At 36.2% G+C, this 15,516-nt stretch overlaps 1 protein-coding gene across 1 annotated transcript in view; it reads right to left on the reverse strand.

Moving 5' to 3' along the window:
* Positions 1–15,516, reverse strand: part of Kmt2e (lysine methyltransferase 2E (inactive)) — a 76,589-nt gene that overhangs the window by 49,166 nt on the left and 11,907 nt on the right. The window contains exons 2-3 of the mRNA XM_059257208.1: positions 15,021–15,093; positions 10,870–11,054 (exon numbers count right to left, since the gene is read on the reverse strand). Coding sequence (XP_059113191.1) covers positions 10,870–10,940 — 71 coding nt within the window. The 5' untranslated portion in view covers positions 10,941–11,054; positions 15,021–15,093. The remainder of the gene's footprint in view (positions 1–10,869; positions 11,055–15,020; positions 15,094–15,516) is intronic.

Here is a 15,516-nt window from a genome sequence, read left to right on the forward strand (position 1 = left end):
GCTAAAGAACAGAGAACCTCACACTGAAACAGGATTTATGCCTGAATAGCACAAGCAGTAGTATATAGTGAAAGGCTTTGTAGGTCTGCCCTACTACGAGTTCAGTGACGATGATGAACAACTGCTAACACTACTGGGAGTAGCAACGTGCAAACTGTTGTTGCTTTGAAAGCTCTAGCATTTTATATATAACACTTTCCCAACATCTTTCTTTGTTTTTTTTGTTTGTTTTGTTGTTGTTGTTGTTTTGTTTTGTTTTCAAAAGACAGGGTTTCTCTATGTAGATCTGGCTGTCCTAGAACTGGCTCTGTAAATCTGGATGGCCTCTAACTCAAAAGATTCCCCCTGCCTCTGCCTCATGAGTGCTGGGATTAAACGCTTGCACCACCACCACCACCCAGATGGTTTATTTTTACCTTATGTGCACTGGTGTTTTGCCTGCATGTATGCCTGTGTGAGAGTATCAGATCCCCTGGAACTGGAGTTACAGACAGTTATGAGCTGCCATGTGAGCGATGGGAACTAAACCCAGGTCCTCTACAAGAGTAGCCAATGCTTTTAACTGCTGAGCCATCTCTCCAACCCCTTCCCCCTCAGGTTTCTGCAGGAGTGACCCACCATGTCTGCCTCCTATTGGTGGTGGGGTAATAGTCACATGAAGCACAAGCTGAGGCTAGCTATGAACTACTGATCCACCTGCTTCCTCCTAAATGCTGAGATTACAGGCATGTGCCATCATGTTTGCCTAACTTGAAAAAAATTTAAGTGTTCAGTTTTAGCAATGATCTATAAAGACTCATTCTTTTTTTTTTTGTTTTGTTTTGTTTTGTTTTGTTTTGTTTTTTCGAGACAGGGTTTCTCTGTGTAGCTTTGTGCCTTTCCTGGAACTCATTCTGTAGCCTAGGCTGGCCTGGAACTCACAGAGATCTGCCTGGCTCTGCCTCCCAAGTGCTGGGATTAAAGGTGTGTGCCACCACCGCCTGGCAGAAGACTCACTCTTAAGGATGTATTCAAATTGCAGTGTTACTGAACAATATGGACAAAACTGGTACTATGGAGTAGCTAATAAAATAAAATCAAGCTGTTAATGTAGATGATTTCAAGCATATGAAACAGCCAAATTCTTTTTAGAATATCACAATTTAAATACAGGATGCAATAATGACAAGGTGGCCATGTAAGAAAGCAGAAAATGGTTTAAAGCAGATGGCTGTGTTGAATATTTATACTTACTACAAGTGATTTTTAAAATAACTTTAAATCTATTTATTTACTGTGTATATGTGTGTATACATTTGGTAACATGGTGCACACACGGAAATCAGAGAACACCTTTGGGAAGTCAGCTCTCTCCTTCCATCATGTAGATTCTAAGAATCCACCTAAGACCATCAGGCTTAGAGGCAAGCACTGTTACCCACTAAGTCATCTTAATGGTCCAATAAAAGAAAATTTTAAAACAAGGAAACAATTATTATATAAAAGTGGTTGACAAGCTGGCACACGTGGTGGCGCACGCCTTTGATCTCAGCAGTTGGGAAGAAAAGGCAGGTGGATCTCTGTGAGTTCGAGGCCACCTGGTCTACAAAGTGAGATCCAGGACAGGCTCCAAAGCTACACAGAGAAACCTTGTCTTGAACAACAACAACAAACCCCCCCAAAAAAACGGGTTGACACTGGTTAATTTAAAGTTGTTGTTATTATTGTGTGTGATACGTATGTGTTATGCAGACTGTGCTTGTGCCACAGCACACATACATATGGAGATCAGACTTCAGTACTCTCCTTCTTCCACGGGGTCTGAGGATAGGACTCAGGTCCATTGGTCTTACACAGAAAGTGCTTTTACTCCTGGTTGACAAATTTTTAATGACTTTTCCTTAACTATAACGCAGCATTTAATTAAAATAAAAACACCAGCACTCAAGAGGCTAAGGTAAAAAGATTTTCAAGTTTAACAATTGTTTGGGCAACATAGTGAGTTTAAGGCCAACCTGCAATACATGGACAGACTGTCTCAATAAGCATATTAAAAATAAAATCAAGGCAGGGGCAGGCGGACCTCAGTGAGTTTGAGGCCATCCTGGTTCCCATCGCTCACATGGCAGCTCATAACTGTCTGTAACTCCAGTTCCAGGACAGTCAGGACTATTACACAGAGAAACTCTGTCTCAAAAAATGAAAATAAATAAATAAATAAATAAATAAATAAATAAATAAATAAATAAACAAACAAACAAACAAATGGATAGATGGATGAACAAACAAACAAACAAACAAACAAATAAATAAATTGGGGTTTGGTGTTAGGGCATGCTCATAATCCCAGAATATGGCAAAAGGATCTTCTGTTCCAGGCCAGTCAGAGATTGTCTCAAAGATAAAGGAAAAGCAACAAAAAAAAAAAAATTAACAAGGTAATAGATCTTACTAAAATAAAATCCCAGTCATAAGTATCTCTTCTTCATTTCTAGAGTATGGTAAATTTGAAATCAAAATCAAGCATCCTCTGACTCAGTAGCCCCATTTTGAGAGATTTATCCTAAGGAAGCAATTTCCAGTAAAGACAGACCAAGGGTTTGGCATATCATTATTCATGGAAGTAGAAAACTTTAATGTTCAAATGAATTTGCAAATAAATAGCTGAATAGAAACTAATAGTAACAAACTGCTATAATCAAGGTTATAGAATTTTTTTCTTCTAAAATCTCTTAGAACATTATAAAGTTTTAATGATCATGAAATAAACTTCTGAGTAAAAAGCAGCTAGTGTTTGTATAGCCAATTTTATATATCTGCATAAATGCCTAGATAATACATAGATATAATGTGTATTAATAAATGGCAATAGGGCCAGTGAGATGGCTCAGTGAATAAACACTTGTCAAGATTGACAACATAAATACAATCCCTGGAACCTACATGGAGGAAGGAAAGAACAGATTCCTGAAAGCTGTCCTCTGACCTCTACAGATGTCCTATGGCATCAGAGCCCAGACACATACACAAGCACACAATAAATAAGTAAATATAATAAAAAAAAATTATTTAAAAACAAACAACAAACCAGGGCTAGTGAAGTCATGAATCTTGGTGGGGAATGTATAAACCACCACTTTACTAAACCAGTATAATCCCTAACTACATTCTAAATATTTGTCCTTACAATCACAGATAAGTACAGTCCTCACCCCTTATCAATGAAACTTCTCTATACAAAGACAGAGTTGTAGAACCCAATAGCAATGGTTACATCTGCAAAACAATTCCTCCACCTAAGGCTCAGGGATCACTGACGAATAATAGGGCAGAAAGATTGTAAGAGCCAGAAGGTTACAGATTTTGCTGAGACAGTGTCTCCTAGTAATGTCAGAAGCTACATCAATAAAGTCTCACCAAGATGACAACCTAAACATGAACTCTTACAAGTACAACAACAACAGACATGCCAAAGTGGATGGAGGAAACACTAAAAGGTTCCAACCCTACACAAAAAACTACAGGCAACTAAGGAATGCTGAGAGCACATCAACTGGTTATATAATACCAAAAGCTCAGCCTTGAAAACATACTTACAAGTAGCATTATATAGATTGAGTAGGTTCTATTTATATACTTACAAATAAACACACACATACTAACAACAATTAATGAAAAGAGGCCATGAATTCAAGAGAGCAAGGGATAGGGATATGTGGAAGGGTTTGGAGAGGAAAGAGACGAGGAAAATGATGTAATTACATTATCTCAAAAAATTAAAAATACATATATAATTTTAAAAAGTATTCAATTCACCCAGCTTGAGGGAGGGGTTCTTGCTTCCCAGGAACAGAATTTGGTTCTCAGCATCCACATCAGTTGGCTTAAAACCACCTGTAACTATAGTTCCAGGGGGACCTGATGCCCTCCTCTGGCTTCTGCAGGCAGCGGCACTCTTGTGCACATACCCATGCACACTTGAACATACAGTTTTTAAGAATTCCACCAGTAAAATAAGCCATGCACAAGAAAATAAATATTTTATGATTCCACTTATAAAAGGGACCTAGACTAGGCATAGACAGAAACCAAAATACAATTTACAAGGTGCTGGGAATAAAGGGAAAGGATTATTATTTAATGAAGTTTTTGTTTAGGTCAGGAAAACATTTAGAAATTGGTGACAGCTGCTCGACATTCTGTATACACTTAATGGCACTTGACACTGTACATCTAGATTAAAACAAAAACAAAAACAAAAACAAAAAACCACACTTATTTTTACCACAAAAGAATAGAGAAGAAATCTTTTTACTAAAGGTAAAGGTAGAGAATCCTGCCACAAGACCAGGCAATATAGGGCTGGGGTTGTTGCTCAGTGACACATAACATGCTTAGCCTAAGTGAGGCCCCGAAGTCAAACCCAGCACTCTTCACCCCTTCATCAAATGAGAAAATCAGGCAGTAGATTTAATCTGATAGTGGCACATGTGTCAAGAAAGCTAATACAAAGGAAAGTAAGGGTCCAAGAATCTGTACGGACCTACATTTTTAGACAGTGACCAAGGAACTGCAGAAATGAAAGATAAAAATGACATGAGATCAAGGGTTAACACAGTTGAGCCATGCAGGCCTACCTCTAACCCACGAAGTAGTACTAGGGCCTAGAGGAGGGGAATGCTATAGTCAAGCTTTGGTAAGCAAAGTATTACCAACGTGTGGTAAGGCCGGTTTGCATCTGGCCCTAAGGGAGTTTCAGGGTGTGGTTTTCTTTGTCTCAGAGGACTTGGAGACCAAAAGTAGCACTGTCTTAGTCTAAAACTGGTGGTAAAGGTCTCCCAATACAATGTTATCACAAGGCTATCATGAAGGTTTAAGTGCTGAGTTCTAGTGGTATAGACTGAGTACAGACAGACAAGAACTAGTCAGGAAAATAGTTTCTTTGTCCTTAAATACCGTTCAGGTACAATCTGAGGAAGTATGGCCTTTCTGATTAAGAGAGATCTGTTCTAAGTGTCTCAAACTCTCAATTCCTAACCCTACTACTAGAGGCACTGGATATCATACTACATAATGACTCTGGGTCTCAATTTCTACATCCTAAATGTAAATAATGTCCTAAAGACATGGAAGGTTTTTGTTTTTTTTTTTTAATTTTGTTTTGTTTTTTTAAATTTAATGTGTATGGGTATTTTGCCTGCAAGTATGTCTGTGCACCATGTGCATGCCTGGTACCTGAGACCAGAAAAGAGTGTCAGATCCCCTGGAACTACTTGTGAGCTGCAAAACTGGAGGTGGGAATCAAGGCTAGGTACTCGGAAAGGGCAGCCAGTGCTCTTAATCACTAAGCTATCTTCCAGCCCCAACAATGTATTTTTATAAAGAATACTAAAGCCTAGATCTCTTAAATTGGCCCAACATTCTTCCCATCAAACTACACTGTCCCCACTATTCCTGTAAAATTTACTGGAGTGTTAATTATACCTATGAATTACTGATTTAAGTAAGTACTCTTTTTTTTTTTTTTTTTTTTTTTTTTGGTTTTTCGAGACAGGGTTTCTCTGTGTAGCTTTGCGCTTTTCCTGGGACTCACTTGGTAGTCCAGGCTGGCCTCGAACTCACAGAGATCTGCCTGGCTCTGCCTCCCGAGTGCTGGGATTAAAGGCGTGCGCCACCACCGCCCGGCTAAGTAAGTACTCTTAAGTTATTAAATAGTAATAGGTTTACAGGAGGCTTTAAATCAACTGATGTGTGTGCTGGGAACCAAACTCTGGTCCTCTGGAAGAACAGCAAGCACTCCACATGCACGCATGCGCGCGCACACACACACACACACACACACACACACACACACACACACACACACAGCTGGGTAATGAAAGAGAACCAGTTTCTACAAGTTATTCTCTGACCTCTATACAAATGCAGTGGCATGTGTGCACCCACACACATACACATTTGCACACACAAAATACATAAAAATATAAAAAAAATTAAAGAAATCAGAAAACAGTTAAGTACTCGTGGAAAATTGGTAAAATATACTGAAAACATTTCATTTTAAACAAAATATTTTAGTGTCTTAAATTATACAAATTCAAACTCAGAATATCCAGGCACCAAAAAGTTAATGAATTCTGTCGGCAGGTGGCTCTAGTGACACTTAAATGTCACACACTGCAGTAAAGCAAAGCAAAACAAAACAAAACAAAACAAAAAAAGACTAAAATCTGGAGAAAATTGTATCTACCAAGACTTCAATTAAAACTTCTTTTTGCAAATGAAGACAACAAATTCTAGAATAATTTACTTGGCTGTAGGGCTTACTGCCTTATTAGTGATTCAAGACGGTGGAAAGAACTTAGCTATCATTGTTTAGTGCTCTTAGTCATGTTATTCAGCTTTGACTAGAGACAGAATGAGGAGTCCTCATTCAGAGTAATTAATTTTCTTTTTAAATAAAATTTATTTTTGTTATTTTAAATTATGTGTGTATATGTCTGTGTGTGGGAACACGACAGGAGTGCAGGTGCCCACATAGGCTGCAGGTGTCAGATCCACTGCAGCTGGAATTACAAGCAACTGATATGGGTGCTGTGGACCAAACTTGGGTCCTTGGCAAGACCAGAATGTACTTTTAACTGCTGAGCCATCTCTCCAGCCCAGTAATTCATTTCTATTTCACACATGTCACATGTTTTAAATTGTTCACTTCATTAAAAAAAAAAAGGAGTAACAGCTCATTATGCTTTCTAATAAACAGTACTAAAGAAATCAGGTAATAATAATTAAAGGACATAAAGTTAATAATCAAACTTCCAGTTTCTGAATAGGAAAAGTAACTTTTTTTTTTTTTAAAGACTAGAAGAGGAAAAAACAAAATACTTCCCATTTGTATCTTTTCCTACTTTCTAGCTTTAAGAGCACTTCCCTTCTGGGTTTTTATTTTATTTTATTAACCTATGTAATAAATTCATGATTGAGATGGCTGGAGTCACAGAGATAAGTATAGAAAGCACGGAAGTCGTCCTATTATAACATGGCTTAGAAGTCAATAGCACTTGCTGTTCTTTTAGACTACTCAAGGTCAATTCCGAGCACCCATATCAAGCTACTCACAACCACATTTAACTCCAGCTCCAGAGCACCAAATGTTTCTGGTATGTGCAAGCACGTTTGAACCCTCATGTGCAAATACTCACATGTAAACTCAAAGTACATATAAATAAAAGAAAGAATAAAATTCTTTTAAAAAGTAAATAAAACAGCCAGGTGGTGTTCAACTTTCTATCTTGTTATAAGACCAAGATTACTTGATAATTGCTGTACTGAATTTACTACTGCTAGAACAGAAGCTCCTACATATACAAATCATAGGCCAAAACACAATACTTACATTACATAAATCACTGTTTTAATATTACTAAACTGTACTGTCACAGGAAAAGCCTAAAAACACATCATTAGGCTCTGCTGCTGCCACTTCTTTGCTCTGTGACTTTGGTTTCCTCAATCCTTAATACAAGGAGACTTAAAACTCCCACCTGACCTTGCTCATGCAAAAAGGGCTAGGATGGACTATTATAGCCCAGCTATCAGAGCTTTCCTAACTAGCCTATTCTTTTCTCCTCTGAGATCCTATTATCTTATTTGTCTAGAGTTGCTTTATTTAGTACAGTAGTCACTAGACACACGTGATAATGAGTATTTGAATCATGGCTCAATTGAACTGCCATGTGTTGTAAATATAAAATCCATAGGAGTTCAAAGAAAGGATAATAAAAGGAACAAATATCTCATTAATAGTTTTATCTTGCCTGGTGGTGTAAGCACATGTCTTTAATGCCAGCTCTTGGGTGTAAGTAGCAAGGTGATCTCTCTAAGTTTGAGGACAACCTGGTCTACAGAACAAGTTCCTGGAGAGTAAGGGTTACACAGAGAAACCCTGTCTTGAAAAATACCAAACCAAACAAACAAAATGAAGTAGTTTTATCTTGCTTATGTGTTAAAATAATGTTTTAGATACAGTTACTTAAGAAAAATATATATGTATATTTAAAAAACAAAAACCAAAAAAAACTAATATCTTGCCAGGCATTGTGGCCTACACCTTTGAGCCTAGAATTCAGTTCATAGCTAGCCTGGTCTACATAGCAAGTTCACAAAACAACAAAGGCTACATAGAGAAACCCTGCCTCACAAAACAAACACCAAACCAAAATGAAAGACATCCAAAACACTGTTACTAGAAACTTTAAAATTATACATGTGACTTACACTAAGTCTGTATTTAATAGTTCTGGTCTGAAGTTCTGACTTCCTAACTGACCAAAATGTTCTAAACAATAGGTTAAATTTTATACTTCACCTTTGGAACCATAAGCTCTAAGAAAACTTCCCATGTAGTTGATGCTTGTAATGATCCAGTATATCCTGCCTCTTGAATTGTTTGTATATATTTCTGTAAAATTATGCTACCTGCACTTAAGGGCATACAGCTACTTAAAGAAATGAGTGGGGAATCATAGCTTTCTGGTTTAAAAAAGGTTATTGCTGATCAAGTTTTTTAAAGAAAATTGTATTTATACCTAGTTACATTTTTCCTTTTAAATATAGCATTTTTAAAATTTGGACCAAGGGTTATATCAGGAACCAGTAAGAAAGCCAAAGTAGTCATTATGTTAACCTGCACTAGGACTAGTAACAAGTCTCAAGTAGTTGGCTTCAACTTCACTTCGAGTCACTAAAATCTAAGCATTGTTTTTTGTCAATATTAATATTATTCATAGTAAAGTTGTGACTGGAGCTGAAATGGTCCAGCAATACTGGATACAGGCTTGGTTCACAGTATCCATATGGAGGTTCACAACAGCCTCTAAATCCAGTTTAAGAAGATCCCACTTCTGATATCCCAGAGTTCATGTAAGCATGTTTGTATGTATGGTATACATACAAACACAGGCAGACACACATAAAACACTTTTTTTCTAAAAACAGCTGTAGTGGTTTTTGTTTCTTTGGATTTTGCTTGCTTGCTTTGATTTGTTATTTGAGACAGAATCTCCTTATGTTGCACTGACTGGCCTGGAACTTAGTATTTATATCAAGTTGGCCTTGAATTTACAGAGATCCTCTTACCTGTGCTTCCTGAGAGCTGGGTTATGACCAGCAGATGTCTTTCTAAAAGTTCATTCATGATAAGATGACTTTATTTAAATGTGACCATTAAATATTTATAGGTGCTTTTTTTTTTTCTTCAAACTTAAGCTCATGAAACAAAATCTAATTATAGGAGAGTTCTCTAATAGATCAATAGTCTATCCTGACTAATCAATTTTTTTGTTTTGTTTTGTTTTGTTTTTCAAGACAGGGTTTCTCTGTATACCCGTGGCTGTCCTGGAAATTACTCTGTAGACCAGGCTACAGATCTCTGCCTGCCTCTGCCTCCTGAGTACTGGGGTTAAAGGCATACACCACCATTGTTCAACATAATCAATTATTCTTAGGTGTCTATAAACGTATATTTAGCGCAAACGTTAAAGAAGAGCCAACTTTTAGGCAAAGTAATAAGGAATAAGAAGTAAAACACAAGAACACAATGAGATGAAGACTTTTCCAAGTATAGTGTTGACAGGAAAACAAATACATAACAAAAAAATGTATTTAATGGAATGACACTTACTTGAGAGATACAATAAATATTACTGAGAACTGAAATACCAGAGTTTATTAAACCATTTGTTCCTAGATCCTGAAGTACTGACAGGATCTAGGACCATGCCTAATGTCACAAATCTTTTGTGGCCCTGTAAAATTTAATCTAGTATTAATACTTTAAACATTGAGTACTTTCTACATTTTAAATTAGCTCATTAGTGATTGTATTTTAAGAATCCGCCGGGCGGTGGTGGCGCACGCCTTTAATCCCAGCACTCGGGAGGCAGAGCCAGGCGGATCTCTGTGAGTTCGAGGCCGGCCTGGTCTCCCAAGCGAGTTCCAGGAAAGGCGCAAAGCTGCACAGAGAAACCCTGTCTCGAAAAACCAAAAAAAAAAAAAAAAAAAAAAAAAAAAAGAATCCAATCTTCTTTAAAATAACACATAATTTAAAATTGTATACCTACTATACTAGTATAATAAAAAATTAAAATATTTGATTTTAAAATTAAGTATCAATTCAGAAGCAATTGCAAAAGAATAGACAAGAAAAGAGAATCCCATGCACATTTCCTTGTCCTCTTCTTGTGAGACAGTGTCTAATTATGTAGCCCAGGCTGGACCAGGCAATGTGCCTGAGTACAGACATACATCCTTAATACCCACCAATATCTAACATCTTACATAATGATACTTTGGTATCTTTTGACAGTGAACTGGAAATGAAAAAAAAAAAAAAACAGCAACATGCTAGTTATTTTTTTAAATTTAATTAGGAAAACAATACCAAAAGCTTATGTTTCTGTGAAATGAGAAATAAATGTGTTACCAGTCTTTTCAAGCCTCAAGGTCTTACATTAAAAAAGGAGAGTATAAAAGTTTAATAATTAAACCACAAAAATTCTAGTGGTTATCACAAAACAAAAACTGGTACCATTTATACTTTGTGTTCTCTTCTCAGGGAAAATTATTCCTAAGAAACATATATATGTAACACAAAAGAAAAACCATTTCTTGAAATGGAGAAGTGCTGTAAGTGGAAGATACAAAAAGCAAATTCCCAAAAGACAGAGAATTTTGGAACAAAGATTATTTATAAAAGTAATCTTAAAGGAACATTGCCCTTTTAACTTCTAATGTCTTAGCCAAGAATCCAAAATGACATATGCAAATAAACACTGTTTGGATGTGATAACTGCATGATATATTTTGCCTTTCCCTATCTAAAATACTTACTCTGAGCCTGCAGCCATTTCCAAGTATGATGTTTCTGTTGTATCAACCCCCAACGGGATTGCTATGCTCATGACGTTCGCCTCTGGTAAATTCGATTACTATGGAGTCCTATGCATTGGTATCCAAAATACTGGGGCATGCCAGCCACAGTGCTCATTGCAAACATCTAAGTGCATCCACAAACCCTGTTTAAAAGAAATGGGAACGAAAGAGTTAAGAACCACCTGAAATAGCAAAGTATAGCAACAAGCAGTTACACTAAAACAACAGTAAATAAAACAAGTGAAGAAAGCATTCTTTATTAAGGTCCCAATACAAATGTAAAAGTGTTCACAGAGCAGCTTTTTCATTTTCTTCCTGGGATTATGTTGCATTATTTATGCCAAAAGAAAAGTTTCTGGAGGTATAGGTCAGCGGAGAATGTGTGCTTGGCATGCATGACACTCTGGGTTCAATTCTAGCACATTAAAGGACAGAAAATAACAATTTTTTGAATCGAACATTCTTTAATGAATGAAACTAGAATGCCACAAGAAGGATTACTAAAGCACACTTGTCAGTGAATGACTGGCAAACATTATTTTGAAAGTCAAAACAGAATTTCTTTTTGTACAAGTATCCAAAACCATGTCTTTTGGTAGTGATCTGACAGTGTATTTACACGTGGAACACTAAGCAGCAAATTAACTTTCTTTATGAGGAGTCTATTTAATTTTCACAATTCCAAGGTAGGAAGTTAAGCATGGTGGCACACACCTTTAATCCCAGCATTCAGGAAGCTGAAGCAGGAGGATCTCTCTGAGTTCAAGGCTAGCCTGGTCTACAGAGCAAGTTCCAGAACAGTCAGGGCTACATAATAGAGAGACCGTCTCAAAAAAACAAACAAAACAAAATCCAAGATAGGTATCTCCATTTTATTGCTAAGGTACAAAAAGCTAGGAAAGACTTAACTTAATCTTGGTTACTCAGCTTAAGAAATGACCAGGCAGGGGACTAGAAAGATGACTCAGCAGTTAAGAGCACTGACTGCTCTTCCGGAGGTTTAATTCCCAGCACCCACATGACAGCTCACAACTGTCTGTAACTCCAGGGGATCTGGAACCCTCACACAGACATACATGCAGGCAAAACACTAATGCACATAATAAATAAATAAATAAATAAATAAATAAATAAATAAATAAATAAATAGACCAGGCTTGATGCCAATTCTATTCTACTGTTTATAAATGTATACAAAGAAAATTATTTTATTTGTATAAATCATTCATATCAGGGAGTACTCCATTTCTTCAGTTAATACTATCTAATATAATTAACTAGTAGAAAAAACAGTGATTTAAAAAAACAAAATTTACAGGAGTAACTAAGAGTCAGAGCTTCAACATCAAGTGTTCTAATCTAAATTCACTCCACTGTACTTGTTCCAAGTATTGTTTATAAAATATCTACTCAAAGTCTGTTTTACAATGACATAATCCAACTTAAGAACAAAAGGCAATCATAAATTACAGAAGTATCGTTAGGATTCTCTTTGTCTTTGTAATGTTATACCTGAAATAAAGAAAAGCAGTGTTTCCTCAAATAATTCTTACATTCACCTTGAATTTTTACAACTGAGCTTCAGCATACCTACTCTCATTTCTATTTCAGATGATGCAAATACTGATCATACTGTATGTGTGTACCAAACAGGGGAAATAAGGTGATTAAAGTGGTTTGGATGCTATAAGAAAACTTGTCCATACTTTTAAATCATGTGTGACTGGAAGAAAGATACTAGATTTCAAATTATTGTAATATAAAACTAAAAAGACACGGTAGTAACATGCCTATAGTATTAGCTGCTTGGGCCTAAGGCCGAAGTGCCATAGCCTGGAATCTGAACATTTGCCGGGGACACACTGAGTGATACCTATCTTAGAACAAAACAACATCAATAAAAGATCCATAATAGGCAATTACATAAAAAATTAAAAACTTTGGGGCCTGCTTCTACTCAATGTGAGACTAAGCAAGTCATTTAACCTCTCTGGTATGTAGGGTCCTTGTTTATAAAACAAGAATGTAAAATCAGAGTTTCTGGGAAGAATCTGACATAATGAATGTAAAGAATTTCAAAGAAATGGTTATACATATTTACCAGTCAATACATATAGTACAGGTTCTACATTCCTAATTAAAAAAAATCTGACATCTAAAAATGCTGTGAAATATACTCAAGATTTCAAATTTTTCAATTAGGGATGCTCAATCTGTAAATATTACAAAATCTGAAAATATTCAAAATCTGAAAGATTTCTGGTCCCAAGTATTTCAGGTAAGAGGCATCCTATAACTACAAACAAGAACTGCTCTTCTTATTCCATCAAGAAACAATGTATGGATAGACAAATTCATTTTCATTTAAAGAGACTCTTCTAAAACTTGAAAATAGGGGCATTATGTTATGTTTTCTAATTTGCTTCACAATTAAAGACTCTCCTCAAGATAATGAAAGCCAACTGAACAAAGGAAAGCATTGTCCTTTCTTTCTTTTCTATACCTAAGATCTTATTACAATTACTTCACAATGCTGTAGTTATTAACTAGCACAATAAATTACAACATTTTACTGCAAAATGCAAGCAAGCAATGCACAAAATGAGTTTGCTCTACTGAGACATTACTGCTCTATATTTCCTTAAGATGATAAAGACTTAAACCTAACAATAGGCAGTAAACTATAATTTAAAGAGCCATCTTCCCTGGTATCATTTCCTTAGTAATGTTTTCTTCAGCTCAGCTTATCTTATTTCATTTAGTGGAGTAATATTTCTAATCTAAAATGATGTATTTCATATGTAATTAATAGTATGTTCTTTTAAATATGCAATCTTCGCTAAATACACCTGATCTGTTCTAAATAGCAATGAAAATAAGTAAACAAACAGAGTGAAAAGCTTGTAATTAGCCTATTTCAAGCAATGGTTTATATCTGTGTGACTCTTGCTGTGTCTCTAACATAATAGTCCTCTACAAAGAGTTGATAAATGAATTAGAGAACCTGGGATGAAACTGCAGTTCTGGCCTCACAAACCAATCACCCTATACAGCAAGAGCTACAAAAATTACCGTATGACATACATCTCTCTAAAAACACTCATGTTCAGAATAAAACATGTAATCATGTATGAAATGGAATTATGGACTCCTAGCTTCATTCTAAAGAAAAGATCTCAGCAATTCATTCACATGTCATCATGAGATTATAAAATGAAAACTATTTCATTATCTCTATTAATATAAAAGTTTTAGCCAGATAACTCATATTGCTGAAAAATCAACTGATAATAAAAATTGCAACTTTGCTAGGTAGTGATAGCGCACGCCTTTGATCTCAGCACTCAGGAGGCAGAGGCAGGTGGATCTCTGTGAGTTCGAGGCCAGCCTGGTCTACAGAGTAAGTGCAAGGACAGTCAGGACTGTTTCATAGAGAAACCTTGTCTTGAAAAACCAAAAATAAATATACAACAACTTCATTAGGGTCAAATCATTATCTCTAAAATGATCAAGAACAAAAATTTGGTCTGATGTCTTACGTGGGTAATCCCAGCATTCAGAAAGTTCCAGGCCAGTATAGGCTATAGAGAAAGACACTGCTTCAAACAACAAAACACAGACACAGACACACACACAAATAAGATGGAGTGTAATGGTAATCCCAGCAGAGGGGAGGCCTTGCAAAGCAAGAGTATCATGAATCTGAGGTCAGTTTAGGCTAAACAGGGAGTTCAAAACCTACTTAGACAACATGATAAGGAGGCTCTGTTTTGAAAAACAAAGCGCTAGAGATGTATAGCTCAATGGGAGACCATTTGCCTAACATGTGCAAGGCTATGGATAAAATCAACAGTTACCACAGAAAAGAGAGACAGACAGAAGAGAGACAAGAGGTGAGAGGAAGTGAAGGAGGGAATGTAGTAAGAAATCATCTTATCACACATGTCTAAGAGGGGAACAGGGAATTTCAACACAATCCAAATAATTACTCCAAACTTTTATGTGCAAAGTAAAAAAAAACCCTAACATCACCAACTGGCAAGTTAGATATAGACAAAATACATGGAAAATAAATAACAGCCAATAAAGAATAATATAAAAGGAAATACCATGAGATGTCTGGGGAATCTGAGGTCCAAGAAAGAATAAATGTCTTCACAAAACCTGCTATCCAGAATAGACCTAGAAACCAAGTGAACATAGGAGTATTGAGCTAATGTTAAATGGTATACGTTCTAGGTACTTTTGACTGAAATGGTACCCTCAAACAAGGAAAGCAGCAACACTTATAAGAACAAATTCATTCTCTTATTTTTAAATACAAATGAATATAAACACAAACAAAGGCAATAATTAAATACCAAATAAAACTAAAAATCAACTGGAAGATCAAATATTAAAAACAAAAACAACAATAAAAAGAGTAAGAACAAAACATACACACACACACACACACACACACACACACACACACACACACACACCAGCCTACTGGAAAAACTGGCAGGACCAAGGGAGGCTGCTTTTAAGATCATGGCAAAGGGCAAAGGGCTCAGCAGAGTGCCTGCCTAGCAGGAAGGAGGTCCTAGGTTTGATCTCTATCAT

The sequence above is a fragment of the Peromyscus eremicus genome, chromosome 3 (genome assembly GCF_949786415.1).
Source record: "Peromyscus eremicus chromosome 3, PerEre_H2_v1, whole genome shotgun sequence".
Lineage (NCBI taxonomy): Eukaryota > Metazoa > Chordata > Mammalia > Rodentia > Cricetidae > Peromyscus > Peromyscus eremicus.